Below are 16,535 nucleotides of genomic sequence, written 5' to 3'. Positions count from 1 at the left end.
AACAACAAAGAATAAGAAAAAACAATATGGAAATCATAAAACCAAGTATGTTAAGCATCATAATTATTGTATACTATCGACTAAATTCCTATATTGGTTATAATATAAAACCCCTACATAAGGTATTTCTAACAGCAAACTGAAAGAAATTTACAAAGAATGATTGGAAATTAAGGGAAGGCAAATGTATACCAAGAAAAGGTAAAGAAAAACAAAGCGTGAATGGCAACCTTAATATCAATTAAAATGTAACTCATGGCCAAAATTATTAATGAAGTCAAAGAGGAATTGTATGTAATGAGAGAAAAAAGTTAATCACTGAAAAAGCTCTCTATGAGTCTTATAAAAAACATTTATATGAGTTTATAAATATATAAATATATAATATATATATTATATGAGTTTATAAAAAACATTTATAAACAAGATAGCAGCTATATATATATATTTATATATATAAACATAAATGTATACGTAATATATAGTATATAAATATACATGAACCCCCAGAAATATAAGAAAATTAATGGAAACATTTTTACTGTGGGATGTTTTTAATATTATTCTTTCAGAATTTGACTGTTCAAATATACAATTAAAGCAAAGATATAAGGGATTTGAGAAATACAATAAACCATACTTTTTTTTCTCTTCTTATATTCATGTAATACACAAATCACACACTTAGCATAAAAGGAAACTTTGCTAAATTTCCCAAAACAAAGATTTTTTTAAAAACTTTTATATAGAAAGTCAACAATAAAAAGTTTTTAAAAAATCCTTTAATTTTTGGAAAACTAAAAAGCCTCTTCTACATTATTTCTAGGTCAGAGATATAATCAAAATTGAAACCATAAAGTAAATACACAGAAAAGAAAAGGAAAAAAATTATAGCAAAACCTATTGGATACATTGGTGGGGGGAGGATTTATGGCCTTAAATGATTTTACTGTTTAAGAACAAAGTAAAACAAAACAAAATTACATAAATCCATGAATATATTATTTGGAACAAATTAGATCTTATTTTTTTCCATTATTGAGAAAATGATCCAGTGTTTTTATTGATTTTCAATTTTTTTCATTTGAACTGTTTCCTTTATCTTTCTGTCCCATGCCAAAGTCACGGTGAGAGCGGAGAAAGCGATCGAGAATTTGTCTGTCTGAAAATTAAAGAAAAATAAAATGAAGTTTTCCATTTAACTATTAAGTGCTAAATAGAGAATTCTAGGAAGGAGGCAAGTATCGTATAAAAGTAATCTATAGACAAATTGGAAAAGACCAAAATAATCAAAGGGTATATGTCTAACACCTAAAAAGTCACAAGTGTATAATTATTGATTAAAAAAGAGTAAACTTAATATTTTAAGGATTAGCAAGGCTTCCTGGAAAAAGTATGGTGTTTTGAGTGAAGTGGATTTGGGTTTCTTTTCTGTCCTGGGGAGCATTAGCAAATCATGTGACCTCTCCATTCCTTCATTTCCTCATCTTTGAATACATAAATAGGACTCACCTTGTACAGTTGTTGGACTAGATTAGGAATGCTGTGTATGAAACACTTAGGCAGGGCCTGGTCTGCCTTACCCTTTATGACCAAGAACATAGTAATAAATAGTCATGACAAAAAAAACAATACAGGCTATGGTTCCCAGAGTTTCCTCGAAGCTGGGGCTGTTTTTCTACCCATCAACTGTTAGTGTGCCTTGCTATCTTTGACTGACAACTGACCATGAGGGGGCCCTTCAATTCCCTGGCCTCCACATCCTCATCTCGATAAGTTAAAGGAATCTTGTCCTATTCTGAACAGCTATAGTTCCCTAATTCTCATTCCATATTTCCATATATGTGTGTGTGTGTGTGTATATACCTTTTTAATATTACAAAGTGGAGCTGTAAAATTTTTCTCACTCCTAGCAATTGTCATCTGTGCAGCAGAAACCAAAAGAAAGGAAGGGTGGGAATGGTACCATGTTATCATGTGCAGTGTCCCTGTGACCTTGCTCAGTGTCAGCTGGGATCTAAAGATCAGGAGTGTGTGTGTGTGTGTGTGGTCCAGGCTTACTCTCCAATTCTTCCTCGTTCTTTGTTTTTGTGACCTGACATCCCCACATTGCTCCATATCTTTTTTGACCTCAGCATTGTCTTAAATTGAGGTATACTTTTCACAAAGTGAAACACACTGGTCCTTCATGAGCAGTTTGATGGGTTGATACCCGTGTGCATGTAACTCGTACCCATATAATAAGAGCACTGCCACTGCTCCAAAAAGAACTGTCATGCCACCCCAAGACAAACTGTTCCGATTTCGTTTATCACAGAGCAGTGCTGCCTGTTGTTGGAGCCCTTTGAATAAAAGCAGTCACACAAAACATAAGATCTGTGTCTGGCTTCTTTCACTCAGCATCATGTTTTTGAAGTTCATGTTGTTGACTACAATGATAACTGATTCTTTTTTTTCTTTTAATTACCTAGCAGTTTTTCATTTTGTCCATATAACAGTTTTTCACAGCCTGCTGTTGGTGGAAATGTGTCTCGTATCCAGTTTGGAACTATTAAGAAAACAGTGGCTGTGGACATTTTTGTAGAAGTCCTTCAGTGGACACATGTTTTCTTTTCTCTTGGGTAAATACCAAAAAATAGAATTTCTGGGTCTTGGGGTAGATATAGGGAAACTGCCAGATCTGTTACGAATATTACACTGATGCTACTATTTGACATGCCTACCAGCAACAGATCTCTCTGTACTCTCAACATTTGCTGGTTTCGGTCCTTGTCATTTTAAGCCTAAAAGGTCTCTATGTTAAATCTTACACCAAAGAGTTAATTTTAAATAAACAAGCAAATGAATAAACACAAATCCTTCTTATGTCAAAGATAAGCATATAAGATGAATCAAGTTCAGCATGAATGAATAAAAAAGATGAGATGGTATCAAATTTAAAATCAAACAACTGTTCAAAAAGGCTATCAGTTGCAATTCAAATGTTACCTGTATTTATTATGTACAGATACAATTTAAGTCTCCATGTTTTTGTTTATGCTGTTCCCTCTGCTCCCTCTGAATGGCCCTGCTTCTCCTTGTCATGCTGATCTGCCCTTGACCCTTAAAAGAGGCCTCCTCAGAGCAGCCTTCCCTAATGTTCTTTCAACCCACAGGGGCGGGGGTGTACCCCTTGCAGACTTCTAATACATCCATAGACTACTTCGATTACAGAGCTTATCACATTACACCTGTGTGTCTGTCTCCCACCCCTGATGGTGAGTTCTTTGAAAGGGAGGATTTGTTTTTTATTTATCTTTGTATCAAGTGATTTATTCAGTCAATGAAATTCCTCCAGTCAGTGGATATATTCCGAGCAATACTGAATCACACTCTAGGAAGAAATTCCCATTTGGATAGCCATATGCATGGGAGTTTTGACTGGAAGAGATGGGGAGGGAGTGATAGCTGAAAGACTCTGAAAACAAGATTTCAGATAATTTTGTCTTTTAAAGGAAGGGGGGGGATAAGTAGGGAGATAACAGTCTTTACTAATAAATAACGGAGGCACAAAGGGTAAGCCTTTGGGTGGTCTGAATCACTCGGAGATTAAGACAACTCTGAAAACAGAATGGCCACTAAAGACAGTTAGTTCAAATCTCTCAAGTTGTCATAGAGAACGCAATACCAGATAGCGATACACAGGATTACTGGAAACAACAGGTTTGCCTTCAGCTGCTCCTCCTTTCTTACTTCCCCAGCTTCATCTTGTCTTCCTGGAATCTTCTCTATCCCACCATCTCCCTTGCCCCCTGTCTTGGGCCATGATGGGCATCCTTTCCCTTCCCCTTTCAAAATGTACCTCTTCTGGGCCCCAATACTCTCTAAGAGGGAGAATCCAGCAAAATACTTTAAGCAAGGTGGTAATAATTCATTCAGCCTAGTGTAGCTGCCAAGTTTTTTATTCTCTTGCATACTGGCTCAGCCCTACCATGTAGGAGCTCTGCTGAGACACTCACCGTCCGAAAAGCATTAGCGTCATCCCAGACACTAATGACAATTAAATGACTAGAAAATGACAAGAGTTTGGGGGCATAATAATTCAAAGGGAACCTCCTACTTGCTTGTCAGCCTCTAGCATAGCTGGCTGAGGAGTAGGTCATTCGAAAGCAAAACTAGGAAAGAGAAACTAAAACCCGTAGATCCTATAAAGACCCTAGTCTGTGGAAAGTAGCAAGGCTCTGAGGCCTGAGCATCCAGGTACCTGCCCCCAGTGCCATCCTGAGGGCCCCAGGACAGCAGGATACCTGAAAAGCAACCAAGGCCTAGATTGGCCCTAAAGCTACCTTGTTAGGTAATAGATCATGTCTCACTTGTTTGGGGAGAAAACCCAACTGGAAGAGTCCAACTGAATCAGCTTATGCTAGGAATCTTGGAGAAGGTAGATCCAAGTAGAACAGAGGCTGTCAAAGTACCTGCGGCGTCCTTGGTTCACCCTCGGGGGGCACCACCAAGGCTGGATTACAAATCACACACACACACAACCAAGGAAAGAGGTGCCAGCAGCCACCTGGTTTTTCCACGCAGGCAGAGAAGTCTCAATGCCACCTGCATTTCAAGTCCCTGGGCAGTTGGAAGCCTCCATCTGCTTTGGGTGGACTCATCTGTTTGGGGTCAAACAGATGTGGCTCCAGAGATGAAAGGGGTCCATTACAGAATGTGGACTATGGTTTTATACATACGAACTCAAGCTGGAAAAACAATGGAAAGCAGGCTGGGGCTTGATGGGGAGCTTCTGTTCTGCCTCCCTGCAAGATCTGAGCAGCTGACCTCAAGGAGCCTCTTGTTTCCTTCTGAGGGGTCAAACTGGCCCAGAAGCATCTGCTGAGAGGAACAAGGCTCCTGATGGCAAACACAGGCTTCTGCTTGTGCCTTAGAGTGAGGCAAAACACCTGCTTCTGGTACTTCTTGAAACCCAACATTTGAGCTCTTTTAACGGCCTTTGGGCCATCAACCCTCAGTCTGCAATCATGCAAGGTATCCTCTTCCCCTCCTTACACACACATACACACCCATGCACACCCCCTCACCAGACTTGCCTACAGTAAGGTTTCAGTTTTGTGTGGGGCACAAGATCCTAGCATTAAAGGGTTTCAGAGAGGATTTCAGAAGACCAAACTCTTCTTATTGTAGCTGGGGACAGGCAAAGGACAGAGATTGGGGACCCAAGACAGCTAGGAGGCAGGGAGCAGTTGGAGTTAATGAGGACCTGGTGGACATTCCAAGTCAAGCCTGACCACAGGGCACAAAACAAGGCAGTGGCTGCCACATAGCCTGAAGTACCAAGTGGCAGGTTGAAGGTGGTCTGTGGCATGTGGGAAGAAATATTAGAACCTGTATTTATATTCTACATATTTATGTTCTATAACATTATATTATATTGCTTTTTACTTCCTTCTTCAGCATTTAATATGTTTTATAACTTACATAATACACTAGTTTAGTGGGGTATGAATATTCTTTATAGAAATAAATATGTCTGCATGGGGGCATATGCTCAAAAATGGGGAGTAACAGCAAGTGTGATCACCAGCAGTGGATCCTGAGGGCAGCTGGTAGAAGAGTGTCGTCTCCTCTCCTCCATCTCCTATTCTCTGAGTTGACATTTTACACATGCACAGGCTGACCAGCCATCCTTGAGATGCTCCCAAGCAGATTCCAGTCCCCAGGCCCAGAGCTGGGATAAGTCTTCGTAATACAACTAACACTGCCCTGAGAATGGCCTTTGCCCTTTTGGAGGATGTTCTACGTGTTCTACAGAGATTCTCATGTACCCTAAAAAGCCTATCACCAAAAGTACCATCAAACAGGCAATAAAGATTATGTAAGATAAAACAAAACTGTGAGACAGCACAAACACCCACAGAAGAAATCACTTCACTGTAATAAAACCAGAGATCATCCTGGAGAAATGCAATCATGAAGCTGAAGGAGCGAAATGAGTGAGATCAGAGAGGAGCGAAAGGCTAGATGTTTTTTTTTTTTTTTAAATAAGGGGGGCTACAGTCCCTGGGGCCTCTTTTAAGACAAATTTATTTTCAATGGGTTGAGGTTTACACAGAACTATGGGATTTCTTTGAGGCAGTGTTTATCTTCTTGTGGACATTTAGCTCCAGTGGCTAAACATTGGAACGATTTCTATTTGGCATGAAAAGCAACATATTACTATCTGTAAATTTATTCAATAGTAACTCGAGACCTCCTCCCACCTTTTTAAGACCTCCTACCTTTGTAAGAAACACCCTGAAGGTACTCTGTGACTTGAGAGGGAGTAAATGAGTCTAAAATCGTTAAGAAATCCAGATGGGATTTTCCGTAATCGCTTTGGTATATAGTCTGCTTCTTTGTGCGTTCTTGATTCCTCAGGTGGCTATGCAGCACAGCAGGAACTAGGGGGACACAGGGGAAGGAAAGACACGGAGGCTGTCACTGAGCAAAGAATTCCCGCCCTCATTTGTCAAACACAACCCCAACAGCCCCGAGCCCCACTTGGAGTTTAGTCAGCATCCTTGAGGTACTGGAAAGCCACAGTAGAAGACATTCCTCCCATGATTCAGGCTATGCAGAGCTGCTGGGACTCAGGACGGTGGATGCTAGCAGTGGGGGTGACTGGGGCTGATGGCCAGAGACGCAAGTGTGACTACCATTCTCAGAAAAGTTCTCCCTATGCTCAACTCTTCTGCAGGTCAGTATGGTGGGATGGTAACATTCACCAGCTCCTTAGTAAACAAATGCCTTCATAGAAGCTACTTTCCCTTTCATGTCATCTCCTGAGCAGACTGGGTGACACCTTAAGAGGAGTCCCTCAGTGACCCAGGTGTGTGTGGATGAGCAGTGAAAATATGTCCAGCCAGCACTCATTGCACATTTAGACTAATAAATAATTCAGACTGATGTATCATGTGCAAGCAAAATCAAAATCATTTGTTTTAATCTGAGTATTGTTCATTTAATGTGGGTTCTGATAGTCATGGAATTATTGGGGCAAAAAATTGGTGAGTGGCTCAGTGGGTTAAGCCTCTGCCTTCGGCTCAGGTCATGATCTCAGGGGCCTGGGATCATGCCCCACATCCAGCTCTCTGCTCAGCGGGAAGCCTGCTTTCCCCTCTGCCTCTCTGCCTACTTGTGATCTGTCTGTCAAATAAATAAATAAAATCTTTAAAAAAAAAAAAAAAGCAATGAAAACGTGATGGAAGACCCTAATTTCTACAACATGCCCAACCTTTGTAAATCTTAAGGACACCTTAAATACTGCTTTTGATCCTATATGTCCCTTCTACAGGGACTGCCAGCTGGTGGAAGGAAGTAGAACCAAAGCCAAAGCCAAAGTTTAAGCAAGGGAGGTTCCAGCTGTTGAGAACTTTCCAACAGTATCCAAAAATGAAAACGTTGTCTTGGGGGTGGGGCACTCCCCCCGAAAGTGATGACATCACCCCTTGGCAAGGATGGGATAAAGGGGATTCCCATATGGTGTGAGGATCTGGATGAGGTGATTTCTAGGCTGTCTTCTAACCTCGAGATGCTAAGTTTCTATCCCTGTGATTTTTGTCTACAGCACTACTTGGTTCCAATTCCATGCCAGGAATAGATCACTATCTCAGACTGACACCAAATTATACATTTAACCAGTAGCTTCGAGATGGCTTGGCCATGGGACTTTTAAAAACCTCTGTTGAAAACAGTAGGAATCAGGATCATTAGAATGGTTGTCAAATCTGAAGATATTTGATAGATGTACCATGTGGTTAAACCTCCAGTGGATAACTGACAAGTCTAATTTGAATCCTACCCAGTCTCTTCTTTGGTAATTTTATAACAACTGGAGCCTTCCTTTTGTTTTCCAATTCCAACAACTGCTTTCCCCCCGCCCGCCGCCTCCCCACCACAAGGCAGAGCATATATTCATTTCATAGCATATGCAATCAGTTCTTTTCCAAGACTTACTCATTCCTTGGGTTTGAAGCTAGACAGAGTTTTGATTCCTTGCAGGGATGCAGAGATAACTGGCATTCTTCCTAACTATTACCAGGATTACCTGCTGGGGCCCTGCGTGCCGAAGAATCTTGGAACAAGAACAGAATCTCTGAAGTTGCTTTCAAAGCTACAAAGTACTTACTTACCTAGACCCTGAGAAGAAACTGGTAGGCTTGAGTAGCATCCATATTTGAAACTAAAATCCTGCAACTCAGGAATTTTAGCTGGAACTTGGTAATTCCGTCGAAATTCAGTGTCTGCGGGTCGGGGAAGTAAATTTTTCCATTCCAGAGACATCGGAGAACTTTCATTAATCTTCTGAGCTGGGGTGGGGTTACAAGTGTAGAAGTCCTTGTAAGCTATTTAAAATAAGAGTCCTATTTTCCCATTTTGCTTCTGGCAGTACCTTCCAACTGGTCACACTAAACCTGCTCTTCTTGTATTTAGAGGTACAAACAATGTAGTTTTTATGGATCCTTCAACCAAGAAATAATTTTCTGCTTTATCAGGCACAGGAAGTGTATGCTCCAATGATCAGAAGCAGCTTCTAATGAAGATACTGTAGGTCAGTTAGGAGTGCTCTTTTGTTCTGCTAGGGGGACACAGAAGGCATTCCTCAATCCAGTAGGCCTGCCTAGTCCTGGGGCAGGTGTGGGGAGCAGAGTGAGAGAGTTTAGGTAAGGCTAGGGTTGACATATAAGACATAGGATGCCAGTTAAATTGAATTACAGATAAATAATGAAAAATTTCTTGGCATAAGTGTGTACATGCACTCATTGTTTATCTACTATATATAATCATTCAAATTTAACAGGTCATCCTTTACTTTTATTGGTTAGATCTCACAGCACTCTAGATGGGGCAATGCATATCATTCGCATTATCTGGAAAACCACCACTTGAAGCTTACCCCTTATTGCTGGAGGATTAGGTAATGTTGCTGTCATCAATGGACAATTGCACTATTAGTTCTTTGAAACAACTCCACTAACAACTATTCATTAAATATCTAGGAAGCACTGACTAAATGCCAGGTTCCACAAGCACTGCCAGATTATTAGAGGAGTTGCAAGACATGTCCCTTAGAGTGAGTTCATCCTTAATTCTTGCTATAGTGTTGGTTCAGAAGCACATCTTATAACACCAACTTTATTCAGGACAAAAGTGTTAAAAATATGGGTATCAAACACAATATCCAAATAGCGCCAATTACTATTGAAACTAAACTTGAATCTTGTTCTGAACTCATTTTTCGATAGGTCTTTTCAAAATAAATTCAAATGTACATCAAACAGTATATGATGTTATCTACTGGCATCCAAGAGTGTTTTACTATTGATTTTTTAAAAAATTATCTCTGTCTAGACCAGAACAGTGAGAGAAAGTTTCACTGCATGCTGTCTCTTCATTTAGATGAGTCAGGAAAAGAGGATGTGATACTCAATGGGCCTCATAATGACCTCATACACTCCCCAAGGAGAAGACAAGGTTATATAGAAGAGGCAACTCTAGGACTTAATATTGGGACATCTCAAGATATTTTGAAAAATCATCTGGCATTGTTCTTGGCAAGCACCACCTGTAACTTGGTTTTTGTAAATTACTAAGAGTTTTATAAGAGAAAAACAAATTCCCATTGAAGTACTTGATACATACGCTTATCCCTCTTCCCTAGAGCTACCACTTAATAGCAAAATGTTTTCAGTTCCTATATGTATTCTGTGCCAAAATAAAAAATTATTTAGTCAATGTTCTACCTTGAGACAACTTCAAACTAGTGTGATTAGAAAGATATATACAGGAAAAACAGATATGGAATGTGATGTCTTAAACCTAACACTTGGAACCATGGTTCTCACACGGAGATACTATATCCGACTTACCCAGGAAGGTTTTTCCAAAACAAACTTCCTGAACCTCATCCCAGACATTGAGAAGCTCTAGAAGTGGGACCCAGACACTTACACTGTGAACAAGCTCCCCATATGCTTAAGAATCACTCCCTTGGAGCCTTCAGTAGGTGCTACAGAAGGCCAGAGAGAATACAAAGGAGAGGGAAGGAAGACATGAATTAAAAGGCAAACACGGCAAAGATGAGCTTTGATGACGTCAACACTGAAGCAGAAGGAGAAGCAGAAGGTACACAGTGTGTTTGTGAAGTATGGTCTGGCTGGTAAGAGGATAAGGTATGCAGGTCAGGGAGAAGCAGCTGAGGTGAAGGAGGAGAGGTGAGGGTCAGTTTGCAAAGGGTCTTGAGGGGCCGGTCTACGTTGTTGGGTCCATGGTCAAAGGAGCGAGACTGATACAAAGCGAAGGTCAAGCAAAGCTTTATTTTGCGCCAAGCATGGAGAATCAAACTGACTGGCCAGTGCTGTCTTCTGCAAAGAGGCGCCCTCTCTCTGCCTTATAGACTAACTTTTAAGGGCAATGGCCATGTGGTTGGGCCTGGCCATGCACAGGTGGCCAATGAAATTGTAACAGAGAGAAAGCTGCATAGTCCTGCTAGGTCACACATAAGTGACCAATTGAATTACAATTTACCCAATAGTAGATATTTGAACTAGCCTATCACCTTGGTCAGAATTGGCGCCCAAAAGGCACTCAAAGGGCGGGGCCCATACTCTTTGGTAGCTAGGGAGACAGTACGCACCCCCATCGATTGGATACCTCCACTTAGCCTGACCCACCCTTGTATTTGGGCTTTGTTACCTGGGACTGGTTTCCGGGACTTGTTTTTAAGTAAGTTCCCTGGGGGGGCGGGGGGGGGCAGGGTCAGGATGGAGCTGCTCTGGCTAAATAGGTCCTTACAACATACACCACGATGAACCAGCATAGTGGAGCCCCTGGAGATGAGGACCCAGAAAAGACAAAACTCAGATCTAGATTCCCTGAGTTCCTTTGAAGATAAAGTTAAGTCTTACTCTTCATTGATACCTTAGCACTTAATAAAGTAACAGGCCTCACTAAATGTTTATTAATGAGGGAATGAAAGAAAAAAGAACAGAAACCTGAACCACACTCTAGTGACTATGTGATATATGCTTACAGTAAAATCTTTAGTTCTTCTCAATTAATGCTTTTATTGCCTTTTTAAAATTTCACGTTAATGAGTTCCTTCAGCATTATTAAGAAAAGAAGTTCTTGATACAAAGGATCCCACCAACCCCTGAAGTCCTCATAGTGGTATTGAAGTTTGGACGGACAGGATAACCATGACTCACAGCTAACCAGACCCAACGCTAACTGCACCTCCAAGGCCCAGATCCCTCCCAGGGAGCCATCCCTGTTCCTCAGGAGCTCAGCTCCCACTGTTTCTTTTTCTCTTGATAACAGTGATATTACACTAATGTAGCTATAGCCCAAAGAGGGAAACTGGCCCATTGGAGATTATTATGGTATTTGCAGAAAGGCCCAATTCAAAAGTACATCTACAGCAAAGACTACTCAAAACCAGTGGGACCACTGGCACATAATCTATATAGCCAAGTGAGAACTAGTTCTACTATCTCTGCCTGCTGTTCCAATTCATCAAAGCCAAGTTCTCCAAGCCTGAATCTGAAAACAAGCACCCTTTAGTGCTTCCCTTTCATTTGCTTAATTCCATAATGAGGATACAAAGATAAGATATGGTCCCTATGTTCCAGACGCTTAAAGCATTAGAGAAAGAGATACCAAAAAGAAAAAAAATTACAATATTAGATGATAAACCCTGCAAAAGAGATAAGAATAAGATCTATAAAAACATATAGGAGGGCCACCAATCCAAACTTGGAGGATCAGAGAAGATTCCCAGGAGAGAAATGAAGCCTATATTTAGACTTAACTTATGGATAGACATAGGCTAAAAGAAGAGAAGGACAGGTGTTCCACAGGAAGGAAGCAGTGTGTGCAAAAAGCATAAGGCTGCTGGGGGCATGGTGAGTCTGGAGAAAGGAGGGCAGTCAGTCTTGCAGGGAGAGTGGGGATTGTCGAGGTTGAGAATGCTGGCATGGCAGGCAGGCAGAGACCAGATTGTACAGACTCACATTAAAGCATTTAGCTTTTATCCTGAGGACAATGGGGAATCAATGAAGGGTTCTCAACTGGAAGGTGATATCAATTTGCACATCTGGAAACTCACTATGGCTATAGGATGGGCTATGAATTCGAGGCAACGAAACTGGAAAGGGAGCTGGATTAGAGGTCATCCAAGGAGGAGACACGGATAGCAGTGGCTTTGGGGAGGAAGAGAAGCAGATGGAGCTGAGAGATTTAGTAGAGACTCTTGGCAGGTCTTGGGTATTTATCTACACATGGGGAAATGATAATTTGCACACACTGAAAGGACTTTGATTAGAAGCTTGAAGACATCTTTTAAGAATGCTGACATTTCAAATGTCTTCCCATCACCCTTAATGTTTATCTGAAGTATGGAGGTCTTTTGATTCTATACTCATCTAACTTCAAAAAGTGCACTTCCAATATATTTTTTTTCCATCATTCAGCAAATATTTGCAAAGCATCTCCTATACACCAGGACTGGACTATATATATTGCACTAGATTCTGAGTGAATAAAGGCTTTTGGGGCACCCGTTGAATAGTGGAGGAAAGAGCAAAACAAAAACAACAAAAAAATAAGAATCAGTAAACAAATGACTGCAAAGTGCAAGGAGCGAGAAGGTAACAAATGAGGGGGTGGCACACCTCTTCAGATAAAATAGTAAGGAAATCTCTCACAGGCAAGGTGACATTTAAGCTGGCATCTATAGAATGACACAGTAAAATCACAGAAGGAGCGGGAAGAAGAACAATGCAGGCAAAGGGGGCAGTCTCCACACTGGCTGAAGGTGGGGGAAAAAATGGCATCTTATAGGAGTTTAAGATGAGACTGAATGAGACTCCATGAGACTGGAGTCTGGTGAATGAGGAAGATGGAGTGAGAAAGAACAGTGAAGAGGGAAGCAAGGTCCAGGCCAGCCTCATATGACAGAATGAACAGAAAGAAGGAAATGAAGGTTGGATTTTATTCAAAGTGCAATGCAAAGCCAGTGAATAAAGCAACAGGATAATATGATCCAATTTAGATTCATAAAAGATCATCTATATTATATTTTACTCCTCCTTCCCCAAAGTTCACCAGAATGATAGATTAGAGGTCAACACATTTTTAGAAGATGTAAGTCAAATACAGATGTGTTGAATTAACTAGCAAATTAGAGGAAGCTAAAACTAAGTGACTGCTGAAGAGTATAACGAAACAGTGAGCTCAGCCACACTACAGAACCCCAAGGTTTCTGTAACAGGTGCAGGGGAAGGCGGATACTGCAGCTCAGGCTGAAAACAAGAGGCCTGGTGAAGGTTTACTCCTGGTGAAGGAGTGAATAGAGTTTCTGCATCATCTTCTTAACTTCATGAGTCATTTGACTGTCCTTTCCTAACCAGAAGTTTATTAGGTGCAAAACTGAACCAAAGAAGCTTGGGATGCCACAACATCAGGCACAGTGGGAGGTGGGTATAGTGGGATGCTAAAAAGGAAAAAGAAGGGTTCGGTGAGAATTTGCACAGCAAGCAAAAAGATCCCAGTTACTTCCCCAATCCTACTCTCAGAATGCCAACAGCCAAGTGTTTGTCTTCCTGGAGAAACTGACCTAAAATTCAGGCATTTGCAGGTTTCCCAACAAAAAGCTTATCACCTAACCACCTAAAACAAGCACCAGCTAACAAACACCATCTCTGTATATAGCTTCCAATCAGATTTGAGTATCTCCCTTGTAGGTTTGGTGAACCTTAGAGATTAATATTTTCCATATACTCACATCAAGAAACAGAAGTGTCCACAGAATTGAGACAAGTTTTATAAGCATCATAGTAAATCTGCCTCTGCTCTCTTGTAAATTTGAAAAGATCAGATTTTCATTAGACCATTAAAACATTCAGAGAAAATAGAGACAAAGCAAGGAATAGATGAAAATGTTGAAAATTAAGTATATCATAAATATCGTAAAATTTGTAAGAATTACTACATATATAAAACAAAAACAGAATGCTGTTTAAAAAAATAATCGTGTTGAGGGCAGGGGTCTATATATTGCAGTAAATATCCTTATTAATTTTATTCATCAAACAAAAAAATTAGCAAGAAGGAGAATAAGAGATTGGACACTAAAAATTCAACAGAAGAATTACATTAAAAGGTAAAGAATTTTTCAAGTTAGCAGAAGAAAGATACAAAGAGAAAGATACTAGGAGAGAAAAGGTAAGAAAATTGGAGGATCAATCCAACAAATAAGAGTCCCAGAAGAGAACAGAAAAAAGAGTTGGGAAAAAAGTAGGAAGGAACTATGCAGGAAACAATGCCCAGAATTGAAGGACATGACTATAGCTTCGAGACCCCCTGAATGTCCAACATAATCATTGGCAAAAGATTATTACTAGTGCATACAGTTGTGAAATTTAAATGTCAGGAATAAAGAAAGGATCTTACGTGCTTTCAGAAAAAAAAATACAACAGGGTCAGGAATCAAAATGGCATCAGTCTTCTACAAAAGAAATCCTGGATGCTAGAAGACATTTGGAGGAATGGATTCTTAGGGAAAGTGATTATCAACCTAGAATTTTATATCCAGCCAAACTATCAGACAAATATAAGGAAGAGAAAAGGATATTTCCAAATTGGGAAGCACACACTCAAAAAAGTTCCTCCCATGCACTCTTTCTTAGGAAACTACTAGAAGATGTGGTTCACCAAAACCAGGGAAGAGGGATAAGAATGAAGAAGAGGAAACAAGATCCAATGCAGGCAGAGGCCAAAGCAACTCCCAGAATGATGAAAAAGGAAGTCCCAGGGTACAGTTGGTCAGCAAACCCACAAAAAAACCAGTCTAGGTTAGAGGAAAATGATGAAGGGTGTCAGAAAGATGACCTATAGGAAAACTACTGGAAGTGGTAGAATGTTTGAAACTGTGTTTGGAAAAAATCCTGGTAAGTATGTGACAAAGTATTTGGAAAAAAGTAGTGACAGGAACATAGAAGACTAAGCATATATATATATATATATATATAAAAAAGTCAATTATTAACTCTGGTAAAAAAACAAAATTAAAAAAAAAAAGAAAATGTAAAGGAAAGGAAACAATCATAAAGTACCACCTGGCTCAGTGGTGAATGATTACATAATCGTATCTTCATATCATCATAATATAAATATTAGCAATGAATTAAGCAAGAATTTGTAATATAATTTTTGAGAGAATGGATGGAAGGGGTGTGAGAAAGAGTTACAGGAGAGCCAAATCCTTAACCACCATAACAGGAAGTCAATAATAATAATGTCTAAAATTGATGAATCAAAAATAGCAGTATAGGGGTGCCTGGGTGGCTCAGGTGTTAGTGTCTGCCTTTGGCTTGGGTCATGATCCCAGAGTCCTGGGATCAAGCCCTGCTTCAGGTTCCCCGCTCAGCTAGAAGCCTGCCTCTCCCTCTTCCACTCCCTCTGCTTGTGTTTCCTCTCTTGCTATGTCTCTGTCAAATAAATAAATAAAATCTTAAAAAGAAAATAGCAGTATATGCATAAAATTTTAAAATATAGAGGATTACATAAGAAACAGTTAAAAGGATTGAACTGATTATCAATGGGGTCAAAGAACGGCTGTTATTTTGTAATAAGCCCTTATGCTACAATTTGATTTCACTGTATACATGCATTAGTTTAATAGAAGTACGTTTCAATTTTTAAAAATAACAATAACTGGAAACAGCATGTTTCACTTGACCACTTCATCTTCTCCACGTTCTTCCATCCTCGTTTTTCAGGCCCAGGAAGGCTGTCCCTTTGGGCTACATGTCCTATTGCATGTACCCACAGCATTTTCCACATGGTGCACCTTTTCATACTTGACTGTCTTTGTTTACCAAATTGCCTTTTTCTGTGTCTATATTGTGAGTTCCTTGAGAGAAGACACTGCATCTGGGGTGTTCACCACAGTAACGCCAGTGCACAACACGTAACCAGGAAAAGGAGAAAAATGAACACGTTTACCTTTTGCTTTGTCCACAAAATCTCTTCTAGTATTGGTAACAAACTGATTTGATATTGCCTTCCTAACCTCTTCCTCTGTAGCAGCGATTTTCCAAGGGAGATAGCTCTTTATTGATGCTGCTGGTTGACCTTGAGGTAGTGTCCAGGGAAAGACGTCCTATGAATACAAACACAGTTTTTAAGAAAATCCATATGGGTTCCCCTAATTGAATGAAGACTCTGAATATCTGTGTGTACATATTCCTCTGGGTCCTTTACACCCCGCTACCACACTGTTGGTTCCTGTCAACAGGAACCAACAATTTACGCAGCTGTAACACAGGTACTTTGTAATTTCTTTGACTTTTTCATATTGAGACAAGAAAAAGTGACTGCAAAGTCCAAAGAGTTGTACTTGCAACCAGAAATCTCCAGCCAAGACCAGAGGAGAAGACCCATGCTAGCTTTGGCTCTAAGTGCCCAAGCAGATAGCTGTTGCCTCCCCTGAGAGCCCCAAGTTTCGA

The 16,535-nt window shown here is 40.2% G+C and overlaps 1 protein-coding gene across 1 annotated transcript in view; it reads right to left on the bottom strand.

Moving 5' to 3' along the window:
* Positions 1-551: 551 nt before the first annotated feature.
* TEX26 (testis expressed 26) overlaps positions 552-16,535 on the bottom strand; it is a 31,311-nt gene continuing 15,327 nt past the window's right edge. Inside the window, exons 4-7 of the mRNA XM_047723083.1 lie at positions 16,033-16,189; positions 8,160-8,336; positions 6,267-6,428; positions 552-1,162 (exon numbers count right to left, since the gene is read on the bottom strand). Of these exons, the coding sequence (XP_047579039.1) occupies positions 1,071-1,162; positions 6,267-6,428; positions 8,160-8,336; positions 16,033-16,189 (588 nt within the window). The 3' untranslated portion in view covers positions 552-1,070. The remainder of the gene's footprint in view (positions 1,163-6,266; positions 6,429-8,159; positions 8,337-16,032; positions 16,190-16,535) is intronic.

The sequence above is a fragment of the Lutra lutra genome, chromosome 3, assembly GCF_902655055.1.
Source record: "Lutra lutra chromosome 3, mLutLut1.2, whole genome shotgun sequence".
In the NCBI taxonomy this organism is placed as follows: Eukaryota; Metazoa; Chordata; class Mammalia; order Carnivora; family Mustelidae; genus Lutra; species Lutra lutra.
This window is presented reverse-complemented; position numbering and strand designations above follow the sequence as displayed.